The 27557-nt window shown below is 40.3% G+C and overlaps 2 protein-coding genes across 7 annotated transcripts in view; both read right to left on the bottom strand.

Moving 5' to 3' along the window:
• Positions 1-7876: 7876 nt before the first annotated feature.
• Positions 7877-24148, bottom strand: LOC107719583 (zinc finger and BTB domain-containing protein 7A-like). Of its 6 annotated transcripts, none has more exons than XM_016527041.1 (4): positions 23958-24148; positions 15070-15606; positions 14135-14988; positions 7877-9718 (listed from the first exon to the last, which is right to left on the bottom strand). In XM_016527041.1, exons 1-4 carry the CDS (start codon positions 23964-23966, stop codon positions 9271-9273), a joined length of 1848 nt encoding a protein of 615 aa, XP_016382527.1. In that variant the 5' UTR covers positions 23967-24148; the 3' UTR covers positions 7877-9270. The 6 variants fall into 6 exon arrangements, with proteins under 6 accessions (XP_016382527.1, XP_016382528.1, XP_016382529.1 ...); XM_016527042.1 differs by lacking the exon at positions 23958-24148 and adding an exon at positions 23151-23305; XM_016527043.1 differs by lacking the exon at positions 23958-24148 and adding an exon at positions 21799-22492.
• A 1044-nt stretch (positions 24149-25192) lies between these two features.
• Positions 25193-27557, bottom strand: part of LOC107719582 (dual specificity mitogen-activated protein kinase kinase 2) — an 8583-nt gene continuing 6218 nt past the window's right edge. The window contains exon 11 of the mRNA XM_016527039.1: positions 25193-26828. Coding sequence (XP_016382525.1) covers positions 26718-26828 — 111 coding nt within the window. The 3' untranslated portion in view covers positions 25193-26717. The remainder of the gene's footprint in view (positions 26829-27557) is intronic.

Raw genomic sequence — 27557 nt, 5'->3', positions numbered from 1 at the left:
TTATGTATTCAATAATAATTTTAGACAACCCTATTGTAAATGAAACTCACTATACACAAAGAACAATGCTGATAATTTGGATATACATCCATAATCACAAGGGACATCTTGAAGAGTTTGTCGAGGGAGAACAGTTAAGGTGTAGTGACATCTTGTGGTGATGTAATGAACTACATTGACACACTTTTTTAGCGCCGTCTCTGAGCACGCGGTCCGTTGGCCCGAGGTAGGCCTACACAAGAAAGAAATGTAATGGCGAAAAGTGCTTGTCTTGTTGGATGTAGGCTACATGACATCGCACGTAAGTGTTTATTTAAAATTAGATTCAAAATTACAAGTATTAGTGATCATCTTAAAGTCTCAGCACCAAATTAATTTTCTCTTAATCTAGCGATTTCACGAATTTGTCGTCAGACCGCTACCTATTTTCAGAATTGGCGCGAAATGACTGTTAATTAGCCTACAGTATCATTGTTCACTATTGTATAGAATTCTCTCGGCTTTGGTAAACTTTTGTAAATATAGGTTAGTGGCTTATAGCTGGTCTGAGCTGGTAATTAACTAGTCTACAATGGTTATTAGCTGGCTGACCAGCTACCAGCTTCTATAAACTAGCCTCACTATCTTAAACTAGTTGGACCACCTTGTAAGTTGCTGACCAAGATGCTCTACCAGATATTGACCACTTTAAACCAGCTACCAGCTTACAGAATGGCACGATTTGGCCGTAGCCGTATTCAAAAGAACAGTATATTTGCAAGTGTTATATTTAATTTGTACACCAGTTATATAATCAAATTAATCCTTGATGTATGAAAGTATATTATGTTTCAAATGACGGAGGCTCATGTGAGAAGCAAGCTTTTTACTCTGCCTAAGAGTAATCTTATGGGGAATGCCAAGTTGAGATCATATGACCTGCCAAATAGTGCTAACTTTATCTTGGTAACCTCCCTATTATCAGACACTTTAATTTGAGGAATAACTAAATATACCTGCAAATACAGCCTCAGCAGGCTAAAACTTTAGTTTTTGTGTGATGTTGCATTCACACTGATAGGTGTCAGTATTAAGTTCAAGATCTCAGTTTAAACAAAAGATCAAGAAAAAAAGATGAAGTACAAGTTTGTTTACTCTGAAATGGCAAACAACTTACATTCACAACTTAAAAAAAATTTATAAAAATAAAATAATAATAATACAATAAAAAAATAAACATTTTCAACTACTGGTCTCCCAGCCTGGTAAGGCTAGTCTTTTGTCTGGTTTTAGAGGGATTTTGGGCACTTTTCAGATGGCCTCTTAACTAAACTTCAGCTTGGCCAGGCTGGAAGACCATCTTAAGAAACTGACAGGTTTTAAGAAGTGTTTTTCCAGCAGGGTTGAGACCGCTTCCTTTTCATTTCAATCATATACACATCCATAGACATATTAACCCCTTAACTGTCACTCACATTTTTGAACATAGACGTGAAAGTGCACGATCCAAACTTAAATTTTTATAATTCATGAACGAAAACATTTTGTAACATGATATTGATGTACCATTTTCATGGTAATGCAATGTTTGATTTTAAAATGGGTTTCAAAAGATGCATTTTGAGATTTAAAGTTTATAATTTCTGATGATTTCTAAAGTGTGATAGAGAAAAAGATAACGAAGAAGACTTTTTTTTGACAAAGGTCAGAACTCCTGTTATGATGTAGATTTTTGAGGTGCACTCTTGTCAAAAATTAATCTATTACTTTTCCTACATAATTTTTAACAAAAACATTGGTAAAATATCTATTTAGGAGTCTTCAACCTTTCCAACGATATATAGTTTGTCATGATTAGATTAGGATTTAATTGTAATATAGTGAAGTAAACTTAGGTGTCCCACAGAGGGGATGGGTGACAGTTAAAAGGTTTTAAACCTGTATTAAATACTTGTTCTTTTAGAAAAAAATATAGCATACAAAGACAGGGAGGTTGTAAACATTGTTTTTAATAGAAATGTCTTAATTTCTTAAACGTCAGACATTTTTGGATATATTTTGTAAAATAAAATTAAACAAAAAAAAAAAAAGAATAAAATGAAAAAGGAAAACAACATGGAATTGTTTGATTTAGACGATGTAGATTTAGTGGTCTCATATACAATACAAATTCTTTTCATCGCCAAAAGTGCAAGTTCTCCCAAATTCTCCTGTACATCTCAATAGCTTCAACACACACTGACAGACAATGGAAAGGAACAGGACTTGCATTAAAAAAAAAAAAGGGTTTCTGCTGTCCAAGCCTGAGACACTGGGAATTTTCTGCCGCCCCAAAGTCAACATAAGTGTTTAAAAGTGCCCCCAAAGCCTAAAATGAATTGTTGTTTTCTGTGCAGAGCTTGTGTCCATTCAGCTGATTACCCACATAATGAATTAAGCATACAGATTTGATGCAAGAAATGTGAAACGTACAAGAGATGTTGGCTTGGAATAGAGTATATAATGAGTCCCTTATAAACTCTTAAACTTTATGCAAAAACATTATGGAAAATATATTTTACTGTCTTAACAACAGAGAAGGAAAGTAGATATCATATATTGTCCATATGCAGGAAAGTTGTATAATGGTCCAAACCTGACTGCATTGGACAGGGTTGCAAGTTGCATATCTGCAGCCTTTTAGTGGACATTGTTTGGCATAGTTACGCCCTAACAATACCAATAATCTAGATCTACTCTCTTATAAATTCTGTATTTGTCTATGAAGCATATTGCAGAACAATTGAAACCCAAGAAGAAATGTCCTTTAAGCAAAAGTGAAGTCCTTTGTAATGAGATTTGGGTTTAAAGGTGCAAAACCGTTAAAAGAAAACATGTATGACAACTTGAACATATGCCATTCCTTGTTTCGTGTGTTTTTCCAGAGATGTGTGTGGTACGGGGCGGCAGTTCAAATGGACTTCAACCCAAATATATCGCATGTTCAAGTTTCTTTTCTTTTCATGTAGTTTTAAAGGACACATTTAATTTATAATTTGTCTTAAATCATATTTTGTAAAAAAAAATTAAAAAAAAAAAAAAAAAGAATAAAATGAAAAAGGAAAACAACATGGAATTGTTTGATTTAGACGATGTAGATTTAGTGGTCTCATATACAATACAAATTCTTTTCATCGCCAAAAGTGCAAGTTCTCCCAAATTCTCCTGTACATCTCAATAGCTTCAACACACACTGACAGACAATGGAAAGGAACAGGACTTGCATTAAAAAAAAAAAAGGGTTTCTGCTGTCCAAGCCTGAGACACTGGGAATTTTCTGCCGCCCCAAAGTCAACATAAGTGTTTAAAAGTGCCCCCAAAGCCTAAAATGAATTGTTGTTTTCTGTGCAGAGCTTGTGTCCATTCAGCTGATTACCCACATAATGAATTAAGCATACAGATTTGATGCAAGAAATGTGAAACGTACAAGAGATGTTGGCTTGGAATAGAGTATATAATGAGTCCCTTATAAACTCTTAAACTTTATGCAAAAACATTATGGAAAATATATTTTACTGTCTTAAAAACAGAGAAGGAAAGTAGATATCATATATTGTCCATATGCAGGAAAGTTGTATAATGGTCCAAACCTGACTGCATTGGACAGGGTTGCAAGTTGCATATCTGCAGCCTTTTAGTGGACATTGTTTGGCATAGTTACGCCCTAACAATACCAATAATCTAGATCTACTCTCTTATAAATTCTGTATTTGTCTATGAAGCATATTGCAGAACAATTGAAACCCAAGAAGAAATGTCCTTTAAGCAAAAGTGAAGTCCTTTGTAATGAGATTTGGGTTTAAAGGTGCAAAACCGTTAAAAGAAAACATGTATGACAACTTGAACATATGCCATTCCTTGTTTCGTGTGTTTTTCCAGAGATGTGTGTGGTACGGGGCGGCAGTTCAAATGGACTTCAACCCAAATATATCGCATGTTCAAGTTTCTTTTCTTTTCATGTAGTTTTTGCATTTAAATAAATCATTACATCCACAATGAGATAACAAAAAATTGCATTAACAAGATGTAAAACAACAATAACAACAACAGTAATAATCAAAGGAGTCAGCACACAATATTCTGGATGGCCTTTCGCAAAGTGCTTTTTTGTTACAATCACAGAACTGCTATCAGCTTGATGGGTTTGTGAAGCCCAACACACTTTCTTCCCTGCACATTCTGGGTAGAGGAAAAGAGAAAAACTTTAAAGAAACCACCTCTTTTCCCATCTACCTGCATCTGTTCGTTCTAACAGCTATTAAGAGGAAGTTATGGAATGCATCCTTGACTTGTTGAAGACCTCAGACTTGATGTCTCCATCCCACAATTCACTGCTGTCTTGGCCTCATTCTGAGACATTACACCACTCTAGAATGTTAAAACATGTATAAAAAAAAAAAAATTTTGCCATTTTTTTTCCTTCTACACTAAAAAGAATGTACAGTTATTAGGCAAAACAAAAATGAGGGTATTGTGGTCACATGGGTAGTTGGCTTTTCGATATCTTCATAACTCATAATATATATTCGGTTGGTGTACTCTCAGTACAATAAAGCTTTGATTACACAGAAGGCAAAATTTGAGCTTAAACCAAACAACAAAAATGGACATGGACTGCCATGATTATTTAACCTGAGAAGCATAAACAATGGCCCATAATCTCAAAATCCCCCTGCCTCCCACCACAACCTCTGACATCTGCTCTCCAGAACATCTCCTTGATCAGTGAAACATAACCAGCTGAGGCAGTCAAAGTCGTAGATGGCTATAAATTCCTTAGGTACACGAATGGCACAGCAATACCTGACAAGGCTCTCCAAACCCCCCTTATAAGACATAGTTCCCCTGGCCAAACTGCACAAAAATGCTACCCACCCTCCCCAATCTGTGCAAACTAGTACCCACCGCCCATGAGCCGCTCCTTGTGCAACATGCCCGCTGGGCATCAAACAGCAGTGGATCAGGTGAGAACAACTGTGCGAATCTTGCCATGCATTATGTCATCCTCAGCTAGTTGTGCTTCGACCCAGCCAGAACATCTAAAATTGTAATAAGATTATCCTCCATGATTATTACGGTTATCACTGTCATTGTAGTCTTTAATGCTTTTTGACATCCTGTCCAATAAATTAAACAAATAAAGACACAAATAGATTCATATTTGGATATTACATACATGGTGCTTTTAAAGTCATGGAAATGTTTTTTAGACACATTCTCGCTGTAGTGTCTGTCAGTGGAGTCACGATTGGGGCGGAAGCAATAAACAGCGCTAAATGGAAGATGACAGAATCTCCTCACTGCAATCAAATTTTTACCTGGAGAAAATTTTAACTAGTTGTATTTACAAGGTGAGGTGTATTAGACAATCTCTGGACAAAGATCTTATGCAACCTTTTGGTTCTAAGAAATGTCCACAATAAAACATAGATTCCAACCAACAAGTATTCAAGAATCATTTCTGAAGCTGGAATGGAAGCCACCTTTTGAAGAATCCTCCCAATCTCCTTTTAAGTTAAGGCACATTCTCTCCAAAATCCTTGTCCACTTGTCAAGCTTCAAGACTCTGCCCCTGACTCATTTTGGACCCACTGAACAAAGCTTATGCCCCCCTCCAGATCAAGCCAATGAGTCTGTGCGAACTCACCAAGACCTCTAATAACTCCACCAAACTGCTACACACACAGATGCTTAGGGTTTGATCCTGTTAACCATTGGATATAAGCCATTCCATGAATACTGTGTCTTTCCTCAAGCTGCTTATTTCTGTTGGAGTGGCTTTTGGACTCTTGACCTACACTCGTCTCGGAAATGGTTTTGTTTATGCTGTTGTTGAAAATGTGAGATTCACCGCTTTCTTCTAATGGCCAAGAATAGTCTTTAGTAATCCTAGTCTTTCTCTACTTTGGTTTTCAAAGAGTTAATTGCAGATGTAAATATAGGGAAGTGAAGTGGAGATTAAACAGACTCGGTGTTCACAAAAACTCAAAGGCCTTGCCCGGTTCTCCAGTCCCCCTCCTTCAAGGACAAGGACATGAGTGACTTTTAGTGCAAAAACTTTCTCAGCTAAAGCACTATTTCCAGTGCTATCAGGCTTTGTACCTCCCTTACCCTCCCACCCACCTAACCCTCCCTATTATCCACCACCATTTAACCCTAAACCCCACAAACACAGCTAGCATTATCTTTGCTAGAAAACAAACAAGCTGCAGCAACACATTTTACAATAAAACAAATGAAAGCATTACAAGTTTAAAACTCTCACACTCAGTATCACAGGAAAAAAAACAATAGACAGAAAGGGGACTCAAGTAGGCTTTTCCACAACAATTCCACTCCAACTTCTGCTTCTATAATGAGGGAGAATAAATTTGGGTCGTGGCATAAGTACAAATACATCCCGGAAACAAATCTAAAAGCTACCGTGATGATCTTATGGGATGAATGCAGGCGATGAGTGAAACGGTTGATAAGAGATGGTCTAGGTCAAAGTTACCACACACCCTTGCAGGCATGTGATGCATTATTAACTGTTTTGGGGTGTGAAAAACAAAAGCTCTCACACTGGAATTTCCAAAAAGATTATTTCAGCCATATCGTCCAGTCACACAAAATCTTCCTTCGTAACTTACAGTAGTGTGATGCTTAGGGTGTGACCTTCAACAACAAATTTAAAGTGAACACTACACTTAACCAGCGAAACAAACTAAACAGGAGTATGTAGTTGTAGATAATTGTCATAAATCCCTGCAGATGCTGCCACACCTTACGCTCTTCTGTGTTAAGACAAAATAGAGAACTTTTCAATCAACTTTAAGTGCAATTAATCATTATGCTTTCATATTATCCTTTGTTACTCTTTCATCAACAATTTTAACAAAATCTTCACCCTGTCCTTTCTCTTGAGTGACTGCGCTTTTTTTGGCAGCTCGGTGTCAAGACCTGAACAAAATCAACACTTATGAACAAGCCAAAATAATAATAATTACTATTTAAAAAAAGAAGAAGTATAAGTATATAAGAGTTAAGTATCACCACTTGGATGGGCCTTTTTGTTTAGCACATCTGCTCTTTTACTTGAAAGTACCCGTTTCTTTTGACTTAAAAGTGCCCTTCTCAGTAACAAAGTGCATTCAAATCTTGCTTGCTTCTTATTAAGGAGCGAAAGGCCGATAAACAGGGTACAGCACTGCAGAAGGAATGATGCCACAAAATTGCATCTTCTAATTCACCCTGAAACAAAACTGTGCATCCATGGCTGTAACCACAGCCATTGTACACACCGAGATCCACTTGAAAGATTTAGCAAGGATCACAAACTGCTTTTAGAATGCATGCGCCTAGGAATTTTCTTTCAAATGTGCCACTTTATCAGCTATAAAAGGCTCCACCTTAGTCAAGTCTTGTCCTCATACATGCCTTATTTAAACGAGAGTCCTAACTTAACCAAAGCACCCACTCTGCTGGATTTTGGGGAGAGCCTGTCTCAACGTGCCCACAAAGTGCCTGCTGATGCTCCAGGCCCCTCAGTGAGTCATCCTGCTCTGATGTGGCCATAGGATGTTGCTGCACCCTGCCTCACCAGCGCAAGGAAGCACATATTACTTTAAAATAAAGGTCTCAGTTTTCAGGACACTTTCTTTCAAAACTTCGGCCAGTCGTTTGCATTGTGAAAAAAGTGATAAAGTTTGTATTACTGATCCCATTTTGTATCTATATACATTTCATTCATTAATGATGCTCACATTTCACACACTAAAAACTGGACCCTCCTTCTTACTCTGCTACAGCGGTGTGCTTATTTGGAATTGGACATTAATTTATTGCTCATCTTGTTTCAGATTTTTTTTTCTGTGGTCCCTTGGGCAAAGAAATTGAATAAGCACTTTGTATCTCCCCAACCCAAACGGTCTCTTTAAATAGATATTTCTCTATCTCTGTTGGATATCTTTAGTAAAGCTGTGCAAATGCATAAAAAAGGTGTGCACTCTTTATCTCTTCTTCTGTCACTGAAACAAACAAACAAATAAAAGATTCCCTGCTTAAGTTGTTCACCAGCCGTTTGTATAACAGCGGTGCCCTCACTCGTCTGTTGCATACAGTTTCACCCTCCTGCAGAAAGACTCAAAATGAAGCACATTATCACAATTCATACACTGGGTGGAAACTTCTGGGCTCCATTAAGTGCAGCTTAGGAAAAAATGGGTTTCTCAATTATAATGCTCTAAAACATCAAACAGCGTATTTCCCCCTGCAAACTTAACGCAGTGAGAAACCTGGAGTGAAGCTGAAGGATGATGTAACCCTATATATCTGCAATATGTGTCTTATAAAGGGTCTCATAAGATTACAACCTAATATATACACACGTATACAAATATAAAGTGTCAAGTACCCAAACTAGTCAACTCAAAGGACAAAAGAAAAATCAAATGACAAAATATTAAGACAATCCCCAAAATAAGAGAGAATATAATGCAAGTAGGACTGCCAATAAGGAAAAGCAGGCCTGTAAGGGGTTAGATTTAACATGATTGTGTCCAGTGGCAATCAGATGAAGGTAGTGCTTTAGAAACACAGGACCTCATCCCTTGTCTTACCCTCTCTCCCTGCCAGAAACAAATTAACGAAATCTCCCCATGTAGATCAAAACGGTAACCTGTTACACCACGAAAATATAAACTCTCAAAAACATATTTTATAGAGAAAGTAACACTTTAAACCCCTGTCCAATTCTTTCTGGAACATTTAGAAAAAAGGTGCTGCATCAGAATATTGCATATATTGCAATCTGAGACAATATAATTTTGTATAGTGTATGTACATGTTGCTCATTGCATTAGAAAAAGAGATCTATTGGTTGCATTGATCACATCTTAGACCATTCATAGCTAACCTGTTGAAGCAGAGTCAGCCTGGTGTTTGACACCTTACTTTTTAAGACAAGGCCATGTAGATGTAACCCAGAGATGAGGAACTTGTTTAATCTGCATAGTAGCTTTTTCTCGTACGCACATGGCTACGCCATTATAACAGACCAGTAAATTGGTGGTTAAGTCTCTATGTGGAATGCAGAAGCTAAAAAAAAGGAGGAAAAAGAAACTAGAAGATTAGATTTGCGTGCCACCCTGATTTGTTTTTTTTTAAAGAGGACCATGTAGTTTTAAGTTTTTTTTGTTGTTGTTTTTTTCTTATTTTTCGGTTTCATTCTTCCTCTTGTTTTTGAGTAAAGCCCTCTCTGAAGAAGTTTATTCATGTTGTTGCGGAGTTCCTTTGTCCCGAGGTCAAATCTTCACTACCTTCCCCATCGGCAACCGGACTGTGCGTGTGACTACCGTGATTTTCCTCCATGACTGATGTTCCGGTGCCCCTGTCCGGATGCCGCCGACCTCTCTCAATGTCTGCTTCTGGGCCATGAAGTTCCATAGGACCTTCCAGGAGCTCAGAATCTCGTATGCGTGGCTTGCGGCCTCGACGGGAAGGGATGCCGTTGCAGCCATCTTTCTTGAGATGCCGGTGGAGGTGGTCTGAGCGCACAAAGGTTTTAAAACAGCTGGAGCACTGGTAGGGGCGCAAGCCTGTGTGCACACGCATGTGATTCTTCAGGTCGTAGTTGTGGGCAAAGGCGGCACCACACTGAGTACACAGGTAAGGCTTCTCTCCTGTATGCTTGCGCATGTGAACCTTTAGCTTGTCCTGCCTGAAAAAGAGCATACAAAAACTTCTGATGAGCCATTACCCATGGGTTTGTGCGAATTAAATTAACAGTAGCACTTTATTTTACATTCCTGTTCCGCATGTACTATTTACTTGTTATAGTAATTACAATAACTGGGTATGAACCCTGAACCTACTCCTAAGCCTACCCTAACCCATGTAGTTACCTTATTTCATCCAGTACTTTCTTAGGTAAGTACACTGTAAGTTCAGGTAAGTGCACATACTCTAAAATAAAGTGCAACTGAATTAACAATGACAGACTCAACAGCAATTCAAGGTTAGAAAATTAACAAAACAATACCATGATACACGAATACATGCCTAATACACTTTATATACTTATAATTCCTTAAAATGGCCACTCCCAAATTACTTGATGTGCCAGAAAGACAATTTATGACAGTGGGGTGAGTCACTAACTACTACTAAGACACACCGGTAAGGTTAGCCACACAGATCATTAGCAAAGGCAAACATGCACACATATATTTAATAAACTACATATAAACACACAAATATAAGGATGTAAATACATATATCTGTCTGTTCTTGCCCATCAAAGACAACATGTATTCTCAAAAGGAGTCTGACCTCCTTATCTTTACTTTTAAGAGTAAAGTCAAGTTTATTTTTCATTCTTCTGTGCTGAAAGCACCCAAGGTCATATGAGGAAAAGAGCCATAAAGTTCACAGCTTTATCACCATAATTTCTTTTTAGGCCAATGAGGCACTGAAGGGTTCAATGTTCAGTTCAGAGTCATAGTGGCTTCCAAAAAAGAGCCATTTTAAAATGGTGAATGTGTTATAAGAGCACAATTGCTCTTGTTTTACAAGCAAAATTTAAAATCTTCAGTGGCCGCTGAGTTCAACTAGGAGAGATTTTAGTTTATGGGAAGAAACCAACGTAAGATCGAAAATCAAAAGGTGTGCTGGGTTGAGGAACAGGTTTGGAAGAATGTGGTTTAACCTTTAATGTCTTTCCTCAATTGTCCTCCAACCATTTCAAAGCACCATTAACAGTGTATAAAATATAACAATTGTGTAACCAAATTTTGCACTGTATATTTTATAAATGTTCATCTAACAAAACTAACTTTCATGTTGGTCAACAGTTTATACAGATTTCTGACTTCTGACACACAGGGCTGGGTATCGAGTTCGATACTTTTTAGGCACCGACCGAATTGCCTAGATACCATAGAGTATCGAAAAACGTCTCGCCGTTCGGTAGCAATCCTTTGTGCAGTGGCTCAGGAGATGAGTTTTTGAGTTTGTATAAACATCAACAAGCTGAAAAATAAAACCAAAGTTTTTTTTTTTTTTTTTAGATAATGTAATCTTGTTAAAATTGATTTCATAAAATTGGTATCGAAAAAAGTATTGTTCAGGAACCGGTATCGAAGTCAAGGTATCGGTATCGAACATTTTTGAACGATACCCAGCCACACTGACACTGGTCAAACTGGTCTGAATGGCTAAAGTGTAGGCTTTCTTCAACAAGAGACAGCATACTGTCAAAGTGTATTGTTTTGCACCAATAAGGGAGCTATAGTGTGGTGTCAAATGCAAGGCCCTCTGTTGTAAGACTCTGCTCTCATCTTACCCTTCTCCGTCCCTCTCCCTAAGCTCGTGACCGGGGCAGAGTACAACTAAACAAACTAGGGTGGTTGACCCATCCAGAATACTGGAGGCTTACAGAACACACATACACACTCACATGCGTCCATGGACAGACACACACCCGAGAATGTAAACACAGACATGTGCACACGCTAACGCCTACTTGTGTATTTAAACATGTTTGAATGTATCTGGAGATTCTCTCACTCATAATTTCTCATCTTTCCTCCACTTTCGCATACATTCACCAAAATATGGATATATACATACACACCTGTGAGAAAATGTGTTTTTTCACACACACACACACACACACACACAATGTAACAGAGTGGGGCACAGAGAGATGAATTATTTAGAAGATTGGATTGATTTATTTCAGTGTGAGTGAAGCGCACTCTTAACCCTGATCAAACAGGATTAAGATTACAGTACCCCTTCCCAATAGGTGGCGTATTTAGGTGGCAAATTTAGATCCATCTCTACGCAAATAGGGTACTGGATATTTTTGGCATAGTGTCTATTTCCAATGCATGTCTCCTGATTAATTCATTAAGGCGATGGTTTCATGGAAGAGGTGATGCCCTTAAGTGCAGGGTAAGCCATGCTAGCAGCTTGCTAACAGATTCAGTATTATAGCACACAGTATTTTTCATCAGCCATTTGTCTGAAAGAGGGGCTGTATGTGCCAGGGGCAATAATCAACGTAACACCCAGGGTCACAAGTTCAGCTGACTCACTGGCGTAGATAGGCCACCGTGCTGTAATCCCTTTCAATATCGGCATTGAGAGTTTTATAACAGCCTCATCCCTGATAACAGTAGACCAGGCTGTGCTACCACAACCCACTTTTATTGGACCCCCCTTGTTAAAATTCCAGGACTTTGTCATGCAGCCTTTCTGTCAACATAAAACAACTTTATGCAGGGCTCCAGACAAAAAAAATCGAGCAAGGAGCCATTGGCTCGCATAAGAAAAAAAACTAAAATTATTTTTTAGGTGCCACAGAATAAACGTGTTTTATTTATTTTATTATTATTATTATTCTTTTTTTATTTTTATTTTTAACATTTCAATCATACTGTCATGTGTTTACTCCCTTGTCATGGTATGTTACTTAACTATATCATGCTATGAATAAACTAAACATTTTGAATTTTTACCTCAAAATGTTTGTTCTGTGAGTTTCTTTATGTGTGTCGTTACACTCATTTGATTTGATTTCTCCATGAAAGTCTCTCATAGAGACAGGCAGCACGAGCCTCAACAGCGCGACATTGATAATAGAAATACACTATCAATTATCAATCGCTGTTTAAGCTGAATGTAATAAAATCAGAAGAATCATTCGCGCGTTTTGATGCGTGATTATATTTTGTCACTTAAGTTTTAATCAGGCTATTAGTCCTGTCGGGCAAGTACAATTCTCAAGCCATTTTCAGTAAACTTGCATGAACCCATTTAAAGTAGTTCGGAGGCTGGACAGCAAGCTGGTTTTCGACTGTATTCTGTAACCGCAATTCTCTCCGATGACGCGGTAACTACATATATTTATAACTAAATATATGTATATATGTAAATATATGTACATATATTTATAACTAAATATATGTGACCAAAATATTTAAGACCTACTGAATCTGAATTTAAGACATTTTAAGACTTTTTAAGGACCCGCGGCCACCCTGTTTATGTCTCATCTTTTCTTGACTTTATCAGCATTTTAATCCATAGATGACCTGGGAACTAAGGTTCACTTAAAGTGGGAACTAAATGTCTTTTCCAGCTTGAAATATACGGTCACAAGAATTGTTCATTACTGAATGAATGATCTTTTACACGAGACATTTCAGTAAGTTGTACTGTAGGCTCTCTTATAAAATAGCCTACCTTTTGATGTTAATTCACGTTCATTATGTACTATAGTAATAAAGAGAGATATGAATGGGTTCACATGTTGCTTGAACTGAGGCGCTAAAGTGATCGCTCCTGCCGCATTAGAGCGCCAAAACCGTATTTATTGTTTGAATTTCGTTATGAATTTGGCATCATTTTAAAGCGGATACTTTGTTTATTAAAATGTAACAAAGCACAAAGCTTTTTGCGATTATTGGACGGCAAGTGAGCTTCAAATAATATGAAGTTCACGCACTAACAGAACACAGTATATAGACGAAGATCTTGATAACAAGAAGCCATTAGTAATGAGAACTGTTAACGTTATTGCCAATATCCACACAACTGACAGTTTTACCTGTAGTTTGTTCAAGTTGAGCACGAAATAGACACTGCTTTGAACGTCTCCGTCATTCCGATCTCTCTCGTGCTGCACAATGGAGCTGCGTTTAGCAGGTGTGCGTCAACGCTGCTGTTCGGCTGAGACGAGGACTGTTTGAAACTCTTTTTTCCACTAAATTTTTGATGTGCGTCATCTCAGTTTATCATGTCAAATTAACAAAAGATGTGATCACAAAACAATCAGGAAAAAGCCATTACATGCACATTTTTAAGTCATAACATAAATAGCTATACATAGTCGCCAGTGGCGACCTCAGCAAAAACTTCACTCGCAAATTAATATTTTTGGTATTTAATCGACCGTTTTAATCGCAGTCTGGAGCCCTGTTATGGCTGACTGTGTTCTCTTTAGTGTACTGAATACCTGCCCATTTAAATTTGATAGCACACAAGATGCTGAAGTGTATGTAAAAATACAAATTGAACTCTCAATTTTCCCAAAGACAAAACCAAAATGACAAAAAAAAGAAAGGCTTACCTGGTGAATCGCACTTTGCAGATGGTGCACTCGTAGGGCTTTTCTCCTGTGTGTGTACGGATATGGCGTGGAAGCTTGCCTGCACCTTGGATGACCTTGGAGCAGATAGGGCACTTCTGGAAGGCCTTAGACCGTATCTTCCTCTCACTGTTGTTACCCCCTCCAGTCGCTTGGTTTCCACCTCCGTTGCCCCTTAATGACCACAGTGGTAGCAAACTTGGAGACATGGGGGCACTGGTGGCTTCCTCGTGCTGCACACTATTAAAGTACTTCAAGTAAAACTCAACATCTGGCTCTTCGCCCTCCGGCCCATCCTCCTCACCTCCACCACCTGTCGTGGCCTGTTCCCTTTTCTGCTCCAAGGAGTCCATCATCTGTTGTAGCAAAGCACTGGCTGGGCCTTGTTCGTGCTCCCGCTCACCTGTCCCCTCAACCTCCATCTCTGATTTGGGCTCTGCCTGATGGAGATAGTAATGTCCATTCTGAGTGGGAGCATAAATGGACATCACAGCCTCTGCACCTTTCCCTCGAGCTAGAACTGAAGGTCCATCCTGGCACTCCTCATCCACATCCTTGTCTTCGGGTTCACGAGGTGGCTGTGATAGGGCTTGGGCCAGTGAGGAGTAGTAGTCAGCAGGGCCGATGGGCGTGCCATTGCTGTCAGCACCGTTGCGTTGGCTAAAGTGCAGGTGTGCAGGCAGGTCCCTGAGCTCAGGCGTGCTGCAGCTGCTACCCCAATGCGCCCCCCTCTGGAAGAACTCCAAGTACTCATGGGCACGCAGCCGGATGCCCTGCTCTTTTCCATTCTTTCCTTGTTCCTCCTCTTCCTGGTCTTCTTCTTGCTCACTGCCCGCCTGCAAAAAGAAATGGGACTACATCATTATATCGCTCCAAAACATTCATTAGTCAAGTTGTAAAAAACACACGTTACCCACCGGCGGGGAGAGCACTTTGGTTTCTAGCAGGTGTGTGCAGACGTCTTGGACAGGCGAGATCTCCAGCACACGGGCAGCGCTTAAGATGTCAACCACACTGTTTCGACTGACTGTGAGTGTGGCTGTGTAGGCAAAGTCCAAGAGGGCGGCCAGCACCTCAGGCCGCACAAAGTCCAGCGCATAGACTTTCTGGCGGTCAGCAGCCAGGCCCGAGGTGAAAAGCTTGTGGAAGTAGGTGCTGCAGGAAGCCAACACGGAGCGGTGGGCAGGGAATTCTCTCTCTTGAGCCACTAGTAGCACATCACACAGCAGCCCACTTAGCCGTTGGCGGTTGAGACTGCCTAGCAGGTCAGCACTGTGCTCGGGGAAGGGGATGCCCACTGGTCCTTCCTCTACCTCGCCTGCTCCCCCACAGGCCCTTCCCTCACGTCTTCCCCGCCCACCTGCTCCCGACGACATTTTCCACCAGCCTGCCGCCGAGCCGCCAATCGCCGCCGCCACCCGTCCGTCCGTCCTGCCGTCTGTCCGTCTGCCTGTCTAAGAATTTTGAGGAACAATAACAGTTACTAATCATAAAGTGACAAAGTGGCTGGCAAATATTAAAAGAAATATCATTGATACAAAATTGAGGCAAAGTATTTTACATAAAAGTACTACAAAGTACTACTACAAATGACCTGAAGAGCTCAATTCATGCTGCTGCTTAATACACTAACACTTTATATTTGGACCGTATTTATGCTGTCCCTTCTCTTTGCATTCTATTACCATCCAGGGTACAATGACCAAGCCCTGTATGCAAATGAAGCAGAGAGGCTAATAGATAGTGGCAAAATGGTGGCTACTATATGAAAGACCACTGGTCAAGATTATCCAAACCACAAATGGAAGCATCAATTTATAAAAGGACATTCTGACAACAAGCCATGACTGTAAATACACAATGTGCTGGTTGCAAGACTTATTTTAAAGTCCACGGGGAATTGGTGTAATTATTGAAATTAAGAAAAGGTATCAATTATGCTTATGATAATGGCATGTTTTTTTAACACCAAGTACAGAACACATATAGAACTTATAGTTCAGTTCACCAGTTTCTTTTTCACTATTAAAAATGTTTGCCTAACCTTATCTATTTGCTGTGTACTGATGATGCAAAAAATGTTGCTTTAAAGTGGTCTTTATGACAATCAAACAATCTACAGGTTATGTACAACATCTCGTGATGCTGTCAGAAAGATGCTGTTTGACTTCAACTTGTGGGAGTTGAGACTTTAATCTGACTTGAAAAGCAATCTAAACAGCCTTCTTGTTTACAGCAATCAGTTTAGGGTGTTAACTGAATTCAAATGTAGCAGCATGTCAGAGGGTGGCAAGCCTGCTGTCATGATGGCAGTGGAAAAGGAGACTCAGTACTGTGCAGCTTTGCTGGGGTGGGGGAGTGTAAGGCACATAGAGTAGGGCTGGGCACCATGTGCACTGAATTGCGTGTCAGTTGGCTTCTGGGGAAGGGGGTGGGGGCAGGGGGTTGCCGGCTAAAGGCCCGAGTGGAAAAAAAATACACTAGAGAAGGAGGAGGAAGAGTAGGAGGACACACGCAGGGCTGCAAGGGAACAGTATTAAATAGGGAGGTTGTCCATCCGGTCTGAGCCGGTTACCCCACCCTGCACTGTGTGGCAAGTTTCAGGAAAGGCCTGTCCCCTTGATCACGTGTGGGGGGAGATTAAAATGATCGACCACAGTACAATCGAGGGTAGAGGGAGGGGGGGCTCTGAAAGGCAACCCTCCTTGATTTGTCTATTAGCAAACACACACTCACACGTGAACACCAAACAGCCTAACTAGCCCCCGCCCCTCCATCTGCCAGAGTGACCCAGCAGGGGGTGAGGCCACAAGGGGATTATACTCAATAAGAGCAATGAATTCAAATGACATTCCTTCAGATCAAGCCCCTTGGTATGCATGCAAGACCTGGTCAACCTGGCTGCTTGCTCGCTCTCTCTCTCACGCATGAACAAAGCTGTCTTCCTCCACACCTTGAGAGCTGGCACCAAGTCAGGTCACTATTGCTGTAGCAATTGAGAGATAGTGGGAAAGTAAAACACAGCAGCAAATCTGACCCCAACTACCTGTCTTGCTTGCATTATGTGGATGACATTTAGGCTCACCTTTTGTATGCAGTTTTTTCATGCTGTCTGATTTCAGCAAATACAGTTAAAGAGTTCAGTGTCAGAACATGATGAAAATACCATAAACTAGGACACATATGCACTACACAATTCTATATAGCACACTTCAGTGAAGGCATTCCAATAATAGTCCCCCACTGGACCACATCTTGTTAGATAGTTTTAAGTTAGATGGTAATGTCCATAAGCCAATGGCTTAAGCCCTTCTCTCTGTCTCTCTCTTCACCTTTGAGCTAAATGATGGGCACCTGTAGGGCAAGCTTTGATACCTCACACTTTTCTCTGTGGTTTTCTGTTATCTCTCCGATAACCCCCCACCCCCCACCACCCTCCATCTACTTGACTAACAGGTGCATTCTATCTCATTGTTTTATTGCAGAGAATTTGAATAAGTTAAGGTAGAAGCCAGGCTGGAGGTTGGGTTAGACAATAAGTGTTTCCAGGTATGGTTCCTCATATATCAAGAAAATTTGTCTGACTCAAAAATGGTGTTTATTTTAAAGGGATAGTTTGCCCATAAAAAAAAAACATACAAGTTTGGAACTACTTGAGGGTCAGTAAATGATGAAGGAATGTTTCAATTTTGGTCTCATTACACACTAAAATATACCCTTTCAGATCAGACAATTTACCTTGATTCACACGGAACCTGTGCCACACCTGGAAAAACCTATGAAATCAGAAAAAAACATGAATTTCAGAGAAAGAGAGTAAGAGTAGTTTTGCTATCATAAGGGAGTTTTTCTCAGAAGAGACACAAAACCAAAAGTCATCTCTCTGCACTTCAGCTTGTGGGTGTTAGCAAGGCACCAGTTAAGCAGCATCTCTGTCCCTGAATAAACCCAATGCAAAGCTGAAAGAAAGAGGAAACAGTGCAAACAAACCTGATCCTGACACCTTCTCAGGGCTCCCAACATTCTTTATCACTTATTCATGGCTATGGGTGACAGGGGCCATGAAACGGCCCGACGTCTCATTTCAGACCTTTTCTGCTGGCCGCACGCACAGGTCTCAACTACTTTGCAAGTCAAACCACAAGTTACTGCGAATGTTCATCCCACCCCAGCCCCCACCCTCCCCTAACAACCCCCCCCAGGCAATGTGAAGTGAGGCTATCGAAAATAGATTTCAGAGATTGTCAAACTGTCGTAACGAGTATTTGAATTGTTATAATTCATCTGGGCAAGTGTAAAATAAACGAGTTTAGAAGTTCAACTATCACATTACCTATTGGTATGAAAGGTTACAATATAACTAGTTCAGAATTGTGTAATCTGTTGGAAATAACATCGCCAACACAGTAAAATCTTTTTATAAGAATCATGAGGTAACTACTGTCAATCAAATTGTATCTAGGGTATTTAATGTGTTTGGTGATTAAGTTCTTAGAATGCAGCTGCATCTCTCCTCAACTAACTTTAAAACAACGCTAATCCAGCAAAACACACCAAATGGTAAATTTACTTGCTAATTATATGAACCGAACACTGACACCTCAGAATGAAACATCTTAGGCAAGCACATGTCACACATTCCAGGAACACACATTGACTAAATGACATAAACCAAAACAAGCAGCAGGGTTTTACGGAACACTTTGGTGTCTTTCTATTAAATTTCTTTCTTCGCCAGTCACACCTGTGCATTTGACAAGAGCTTTGGAATCCTTCGAAAGAATCTTTTGAGAGGATTAATGCCAAACATGTGACTTATGTACACAGTGCATCCCTCTGACATGCATGTCCACTCAGTATGTATGTACAAGCTAGTGTGTGTGTGTGTGTGTTTGTGTGATTAGCTCCTCCTGCCTCATGAGGGAGGGAAGTGGAGTCACTACACTAGGTTGACAGGGTTCAAGGTCGAGGCAGAGAGGATATTACCGGATAATCGTAAACAGTATAGAGAGGGGCTGACTGGTTCCAAGAAGAACAGGATTTTGAGCAAGGCCCTGCAAATGAGTCACTCCTTCCAGCATTGGTTAGGGAAGCATGATTGGTCACAAAAAGAGCAAGCAGGAAGTGGGTGAACAACTGATAAAACTGGAGTTGAAGTGCTGGGCCGTTTCACTGGAGATGTCAGTAGGCTGCCAAAAATCCAAACTTGTATTCACAATGCCCCCCCAAAAGGTATTGGGTGAGGCTGCTTGAAACAAGTGCACACTAGCGCAATTCTTTATTTTACTTCACTTTAGTTGCTGGAACCTTCTATAGACACAAAATCACGTCCTCCTTTAAGAAAGAAAAAAAATCGATCTTATGTCATGGGGTCAATAGTACAAGCAAACTATGTTCTCTTTATGGTGAGATATTAAAGGTCTTAGTTACAGAAGTATATCAGATATACAGGAAAATGTAGAGCAGATAAGGCAAGAAACCCAGCTTCAAAAGCAACAACATGTATACAATCTTTCTAGACCAGCAGCAGCTTTGTTAGAATCCCATGTTAGAATGAAGCCCACGTGTGAAAATGCCACGACGCCCCCCTCATAGTTTGACCAAACTTTTCCAGGCCTAACTCCCTGCATCTGTCTTTGAGCTGCCCACAACTTCAGTCTTTTGGACAAACTGTGGCTGGGCCAGGAAATAAGGAAAGAGCAAGAAAACCAACAAATGAAACAGAAACAAAATTGAGTAATGGCGACAGCGCTACACCAGCCCTTCCAGTGCCCTTGCGCTCAGGCCACAGTCCGTGTCTTGAGCTCTTCTGCTGCTGCGGCAGCCTGGCCGGTTGAGCGGAAGAAGACTTCCTGCATGACTCTGGTGATGGTGTAACAGAACCCGCTCTGTTATCAGATGACCAGCTCTCCCAGACACTGCACTGCACACTCCACCACCGGTCCACCACAGCTTCCACTTCCCTTTTTTGCCTCTGCTGAGGCAGCAAAAAGACATGACAACCCACCCAGGATTTTCTTTTTCAGCTCTACCTCCCAGCATATCTCCGAACGATCACACTAAGGCAAGTATGTCAAGGACTCCTCCACCTGCTGGAGGTCGAGCTCCACAATAGCGAATGGGGGCGAGAGCATAAACTTACAGCAATTGGATTCCACATTACTGTCAAGGAAACCAAGGCGGCGGCCTCACTCATCATGTCAACAGACTCTCAGCAGATAAGAACAAGTGGAAGAAGGCCCTTTAAAGAGTGCAATGAGAGAATAATGAGATGAGCTCTCTGATTACCGATAGTGATGCTAGCTTGCAGCAGCCCATCTCCCAGCATAAGTCTTTAATTTGATCACTTCAAAAATGTTTCACAAATGTCCACTGTTCTCCAGACGTAATAAAACTAAACCTTGTTCAGAGAGCCAATTCAAAGTGTGTTCTAAAAGCTCAAAGACTACTTAAGCATTAGAATTATACTTTTTGGCCAAACAGTAGCTGGTAACTTCTGCCTTCAGCCCTCAGTCCTGCACTGCACAAGGACTCAAAAACAGATGCTTTACATGTCCTTACAACAGAAGACAATTTTCCTTAAATTTTCAGAAGGATTGTGTAAGTTCAAATCAAATTTCTATTTCATAAGCATTCAAAAGCTAGTCAAATATTTTGTACGTGCAAGTGCATAAAAACCTTAACCAATTCACACTGGACGTCTAGCAATTGAAACTTTATATAAACACAAAGGCAAACAAAACTAATATTTAGTCAGTTTTTAAAAAGCTAAAAAAAAAAATCTGAAATTTCATAGATGTAACAAAACACATGCTCAGTGAAATAAACACTTTCTCACTAAACAAAACACATTAAGTTAATACAAAAGAAACACTGGATAGTGTATCAGCATGAAGTTCACACATACCTTTCCTGTCATAAATGCTGACCTGAAACGACCCTGTCAGGTAATTTAACTATAAACAGTGTTAACTGGTTTATGGTGGGTAAGAATCTCTTTGCCAGTTAAACACGCAAAAGACAATAAAGATCGGCCTCACCCCAGTGAGACAAGGAGCCTTGTCTGTGCATTATTCAGACACTGGGCGTCATCTGTGAATAAAAATACCCCGTGCGTCCTCACTGTACCTGCACCAGTGAAAACGAGTCGAACAAGTATGGGTTGGCAACGATCTGCATTTGAATAATCATAATAAAAAATTTAAAAAAAGAGCGAAAAAGGCTGCAGCTTCCTTTGAGTCCAGGACAAACATGTAGTCTACTTATTTGACAAGCCATGAGACCCTGTTAAAGACCCTTACCAAGGGAGATGATGTTGATGTGCATTATGGCACAGCTATAAAAAGAATGAGGGGGCAGAGAAGCCTACAAGGGATCTGCCAAGAGAAGAGGAAAAAAAACTTTCCAAAAGTCCAAGATTCTTAGAGATCTCAATGAGCAGGACATCATTGATGTGAATTTCAGTTACAGTTAACAACCTTTTGTGACCAAAACTTAAATGAATCTGCTTGAAAATATTTTCTTTATTAAATGACCATTTTTAACAGTCAGATCAGACAAAACTAAGAATCACAACAAAGACATAGCTCAGTTAAGAAAGTACTTGGAAAGTGAAACTCGATGCACAGAAGCTCACCAAGTCATACCTTAATACAGCAGGCCTCCGTTTTCCATCTCTATGCCATCTGCAAGTGGGTCAAGCGCTCTGAACTTAATCGAGCCAAGTCCCTTTCTTTCCCCTTTAAAGATTCCATTATTTCTCTTCTAGCTTGCCTTTCCCGTCTCAGACACCAGAGAGAGTGAGAGTGCATTTGGAGCTCTTACCGGCTGGCCAGAATTTTGTTTCCCTGTGGGTCAGCTCAGTCTTCCTCTGCCTGCCTGCGTGCCTGGGCAGGGCTCTGGTCTGGAGCAACTGCAGACAGGAAACTTCCGAGTGGCCCTAGTTACACAGGCAAGCCCTTGCCTGATCCCACACAGGCAGCCACCTACTAACTCCCCCACTCTATTTTCAGCCCACTGCTCTGGCTTCACTTCCCCCTCTGCGATTGGCTTGCCCGCTCCTCAATCACCACACCTCCCCACTAGGATAGGCTACCGGCTGTTCCCTTTCCTGTATGGCCAAGGGCAAGGCACTCTGGGAAGCGCAGTCCTTAAGAATGACTTCACCTTCTTCTAGGCCACTGCTAAGAACTACAAGTCCCAAACTGTTTGCTCTTGCCACCCCCACATCTGAGAGCTCGCTTCAACGTAAGCATTCAGAGCTGAATTATACACTACCGTGTGTTGCTAGCAGGATGCCAGGTATTAAAAGTACAGACCAGCCAACAAGCAGTGCCAAGCTCTGTACGTATGAAAAAAGACAAAGGGATCCAAACACAACTCTGTAGAACTACAATACAATAAATTTATATCATCACACTACATCATTTGACATATTCAGCATTCTTGCCCCAAAATACTTTTTTTAACCTAAAATATTCCATCATAACAGTAACCAGTGTAAATACACTTTGAGACAAAAAGAAAAAAGCCAAAGGTGTGTGCACAAGTTATCAGAGTTTGTTTCTTCATGAATGACAACAAGGGTTTAAAAAAAAAAATAAGTGGACCCTAGTGCTTAGCACTGTACCTTGTCCTTTGGAATTATTTTTGGTTCCTTCCTACTATGTTGTCCACTTGTCTAACCTCTGACAAACACACCCCTTAAGGGCTTGCCTCCAAAACAACAACAAAAAAAGTTAACAACTAAGTACAGAAAAAAAGTTTATTAAAGCAATGCCAGTGAAGCGAAGGTGTACCAAAGCAGTTATTAGGAAGACCAAAGAAAAAGAGGAATAATTCCTCACTGGCACAGGAGCACCCTCCTACCCCCTACACACATACTCTCTCTCTCCCTCTCTGTCCCCCTCCCTCATTCCTTCCTCCTCAGCCTTGCTCCCTTCAGTCGATAGGCCCTGTGCAGACAACACAGGGGACAAGCAGGGGGAAATGAGCTCACCTGCGATGGCCGTGGCGGTGCTTGTTATGGGTTAGCTCTTCACTCTTCTTCTCTCCTCCTCTGTGGAGCTCTCTCTCTCTTAGCTATCTCTGCTGTTCAAAGCTCTGTATGCGCTAACCAAAGCACTAGCAGATCAACTCAATTCCCTTCCTGGTTTCTGGAGGGCAAAAAGGTCCCTCCCTTTCTCTCTCTCTCTCTCTCTCGCTCTCCCTCTCTCTTAAAGAAACAGCATTCCCCCATGCTGCTCTCCTCTGCTCCTCTCTGTGGAATACAGTAAAAGGCTGTTATCATGCCACAGTGGCCACCATCACTCATGACATTACCACAACAGTGGAGTTCACAAGAATATCGCTGGTAAAACCGGCCTGTATTTGTACAAAGTTGTTTGCAGGGGTGTTGCACGTGTACTTTGGGTGAGTGTGTCCGCCAAAATAATGAGTTAACCGTCCTTCTTTCTTCACTGTGTGCACGAATGCAGTCGCACCCACCCATCCCATTGCCTGAGGTCATGGAGTCCCACCCCAGAACAAGCCATGGCACATTCCAGGACACCCAGGGTCTGCGAGCAGCACCCCCCTCAATACATATACACACACCCTCCACCGTCTCAAACTAATACAGCTTCATAGTCTGTACCTACTCTCAAGGGGTCGTCGGATAGAAGTGACACTATTCACTTACTGCTACACCTTTTTGACAGGTTTTCTTCCTTTATATGTAACAACCAAACCCTCCAAAACACTATGAACAGTAATTAAAAACAAGTAACCCAACAACAAAATGCGTACTGTGATTCTCCATACTCACCAAAATCATGCTGAGAGAAGCAATGAGTGCAGTCGACCAGCGGGACAGACATGGATTATCCTCCACCACTTAAGAGACCCGTTTGCCCGCTTACCTGCTGCCGGACTGAAAGTTCTCAAAAACAGGAGGAGCAGTATATGACCTCTCTGAGAGTGACTGTACAATTGAGGACTCTCCTGTAAAACAGGGAGTGGACGCATAGGAGTGTAATTATGTATGACACCGAGTTGTGCTTTAATGCTGAAGTATTAAGTAGGAGCCAAGCATGATGAACTAACACACACCAGACATAGAGGGCAGTATAATTGGGACACTTACAATTGATTCATAATTAAAAGAAGCTGTAAAAGGGGAAGTCGTGGCCTAATGGTTAGAGAATTGGACTCGTAACCCAAAGGTTGCGGGTTCGAGTCTCGTACCGGCAGGGATTGTGGGTGGAGGGAGTGAATGTACAGCGCTCTCTTCCACCTTCAATACCACGACTGAGGTGCCCTTGAGCAAGGCACCGAACCCCCAACTGCTCCCCGGGTGCCGCAGCAAAAATGGCTGCCCACTGCTCCGGGTGTGTGTTCACGGTTTGTGTGTGTTCACTGCTGTGTGTGTGCACTTTGGATGGGTTAAATGCAGAGCACTAATTCCAAGTATGGGTCACCACCATACTTGGCCACATGTCACGTCACTTTAAAGGTGCACAAATGCATTTCAAGTTAATAAATGCATATTCTTGAAGCACTGGCTAAATGATAATCAATTTTTTTTTCTTTTTCGAAACATGCCATAATTTCACATGTACAAAGTATGTTATCTGTATTACCATTGGCTTAATTTAGACAAAAAAATTATAATACATTATATAGTATTAATAAACCATTTTATAATATGCATCTTCCGGTACTGGATGTTATTACAGCCGTGCTAAAATATACCAAAAATTAACAGCTATAATGCAAATCACATGTTTATCTAGCTGTCTATCCCCCGGTTTCACAGACAAGGCTTAAGCCTAGTCCTAGACTAAAATGTAAGTCTGAGCTGTTTCAACTGAAAGAAACTTGCACTGACTGATCTTAAAATATATCAGTGCCTTTGTTTTATCTCAAGATGCACACCAAGTAATGTTATTTTTTCTAAGCACGTTCATAAAAATTGCTTAACTGTCCTAATTGAACTTTGATCTAATCCTGGTTTACTCTAAGCATTATCCAAACATAAGACTGACAACAACTACAGCCAAATTATCATTCACAAATAAGTTTTATTTTTATATTAGAACTGTATTCAACACATTCCATATGGTAATAAAATGACTTATATACTCTTCTCTAAACTAGGCCAAAACAAACAAACAAAACAAAAATAAAAATAAATGCTATTTTAAGACTGAAAACAGTACCATTTGTACTGCACATATATTTTTATACACATAAGTGTGGCAACGCATTCACTTGGTTGGAGCTGAATGCCAGTGTGTAATACAGTTTCAATGTTACCGAAAAGTACTAGAGAAAGAGAAAAAAAAGAGAAGCACAAAGCTATTTAGAGCAAGTGGGCTTTAGCCACACTTCACAATGCCCATCTGTAACACCCGTGTATTTATAAGACCTACTAATACAGCAATATCTGCTGAGGTTCATTTGATCTGCATAGCACTGTACATGGTGGCCTGAGACGTTACTTTTCACTTTATATACCACTGAAGACCAGACTACGAGTGTACCTGTTGTGGTCTTGGTTGAAATAGCTTTGATGTGTTTAAATTCATTGGGATTATTGTAAAAGCACTGCACTAGGTGCAACCCTGGTTGTATTCAAACTTGAAGTCTAACGCAGGAAATTTTAGGTTTCATAAAAAAAAAAAAAAGAACATTGAAGCATAAGTTATAAACAATAATTCTTCCCAAATATACTCTTCTGAAGATGATTTTAAGTTGGAAAATGATGCAAGATTTTGTAAAAAAAAAAAAAAAAAAAACCTTATAGGTTTATGAATACTAAATGACCAATCTTTTCCACAGGCACAGCAAGTAGGACAAAGGGCGTCTGATACAGGAACTCTAATTAAACTTATGTTTCTTTCTGCTAATGTTTGCAAACTTACAGTATGGCCATTATTTGGCGTGATGGATTACTTGACCATGCACTAGCAGTGCTACCTGCAATGCACGAGCTAAACACCTGTACGTATGCACTTGATCGTTGCTGATTTGGCCATCTTGCATTTATAATCATCTTTGTAATAAACCAACCTCTATGATCCACAGAAGCCCTCTTTGGTTTTCTTTCCTTTTTTTTCTTTGCAAATGGCAGTTGATTCTCAATTAAATGCTTGCCATTGAACCAAGCTATACATTTTAACACAGTGTAACGCTAAATGCCAAAGAATAGAATTAATAAACCGACCGTGAAAAGAAAACAAAAACATCATAAAACTAGTGAAATAGCTGTTATACAAACAAAACCTAACTGATCTTTACCAATTTGGACATTCCTGAATAATGTGGTCGTTAAAAATATAGCCACTCCACTTAAGTGACTCTAATCTCCATATTCATTCAAATGACTGTGTTCCAACACCAGGGGCTCTCATAAAACAATGCCCCAGAATGCACCTCAGTGGAAGGGAAGAGCAAGCAGAGAACAGCAAAAGAGTGCACAGCAGTGTGTCAGAGGGTTACAAGTATACAGGCCTGTGAGGGCAGAAAGGAGAGAAGTAAAGCGGAGGATGAGGATGGCATGGGTGACTACGCTGTGAGCCAGCGTTCATTCAGCACTATGAGTGGGTGTGCTGGGCTGGTGAAGGCCCATGGTTTTACACAACCATCCAGCAAAATCCACCTCCTCAACCTCGGCCCGCTTGATGAACGTGTGGCCCTGTGAATGAATATCACATGATCAATTACACCATGAGCAGGTTTTGGTGCCAAGCAGTGGATGTTTATTTTATTTGCATCCTGCCTTGATTTCTAACTATTTATACATCAATTTACACCTACAAGTATTATTTTGTAATGCGTGATATTCTACAATGCATCATATTACTGATATGAGTACCTACTGTCAATACTACATATTCAAGTTAATTGCTGTACTAACATGGCTAAAACCTGGATATGTTGGTAAGACTTTACAATAAGGTTCCATTAGTTAATGTTAGTTAATGAAAATAGTCTTTCATTGTTAGTTCATGTTAATTCACAGGGCATTAACTAATGTTAACAAGCACAAATCGTCTATCGGCGATCTCACGGACTGGCGATATGACGATTTGAAAAATGACCATATCGCCCAACACTAGGGATGTAACGATTCACTCAACTCACAATTTGATTCACGATTTTTTTATTATTTTTTTTTTTTACAAAATGAGATTTAAGACAAATTATAACTGTAATGTGTCCTTTTATTATTGCTTGGACAAAATGCTGCACATTTCTTTGTGAAATTGAAATATAACACTATAATAATATACTAATATAGCACTTGCATATTATTGCTCTTTTGTTGGTTTTGATTGCTTCTATTGTCCTCATTTGTTAGTCGATTTGGATAAAAGCTTCTGCTAAATGACTAAATTTAAATATAATGTAAATAACAAAACTA

The sequence above is a fragment of the Sinocyclocheilus rhinocerous genome, unplaced genomic scaffold (genome assembly GCF_001515625.1).
Source record: "Sinocyclocheilus rhinocerous isolate Xijiao unplaced genomic scaffold, SAMN03320098_v1.1 scaffold1294, whole genome shotgun sequence".
In the NCBI taxonomy this organism is placed as follows: Eukaryota; Metazoa; Chordata; class Actinopteri; order Cypriniformes; family Cyprinidae; genus Sinocyclocheilus; species Sinocyclocheilus rhinocerous.
Note: the sequence above shows the minus strand (reverse complement) of the source record. Positions and strands in the feature narration are given on the sequence as shown.

Bases quoted from the DNA above. Each gene is read 5' to 3' on its own strand.
- LOC107719583 (XM_016527040.1), bottom strand. From the start codon at position 18,175: ATGTTGGGAGCCCTGAGAAGGTGTCAGGATCAG. The intron at 15,607-18,142 runs GTTTGTTTGCAC...CAAAATTCTTAG, and splicing joins TGAGAAGGTGTCAGGATCAG to ACAGGCAGACGGACAGACGG. The intron at 14,989-15,069 runs GTGGGTAACGTG...TTCTTTTTGCAG, and splicing joins CCAAAGTGCTCTCCCCGCCG to GCGGGCAGTGAGCAAGAAGA.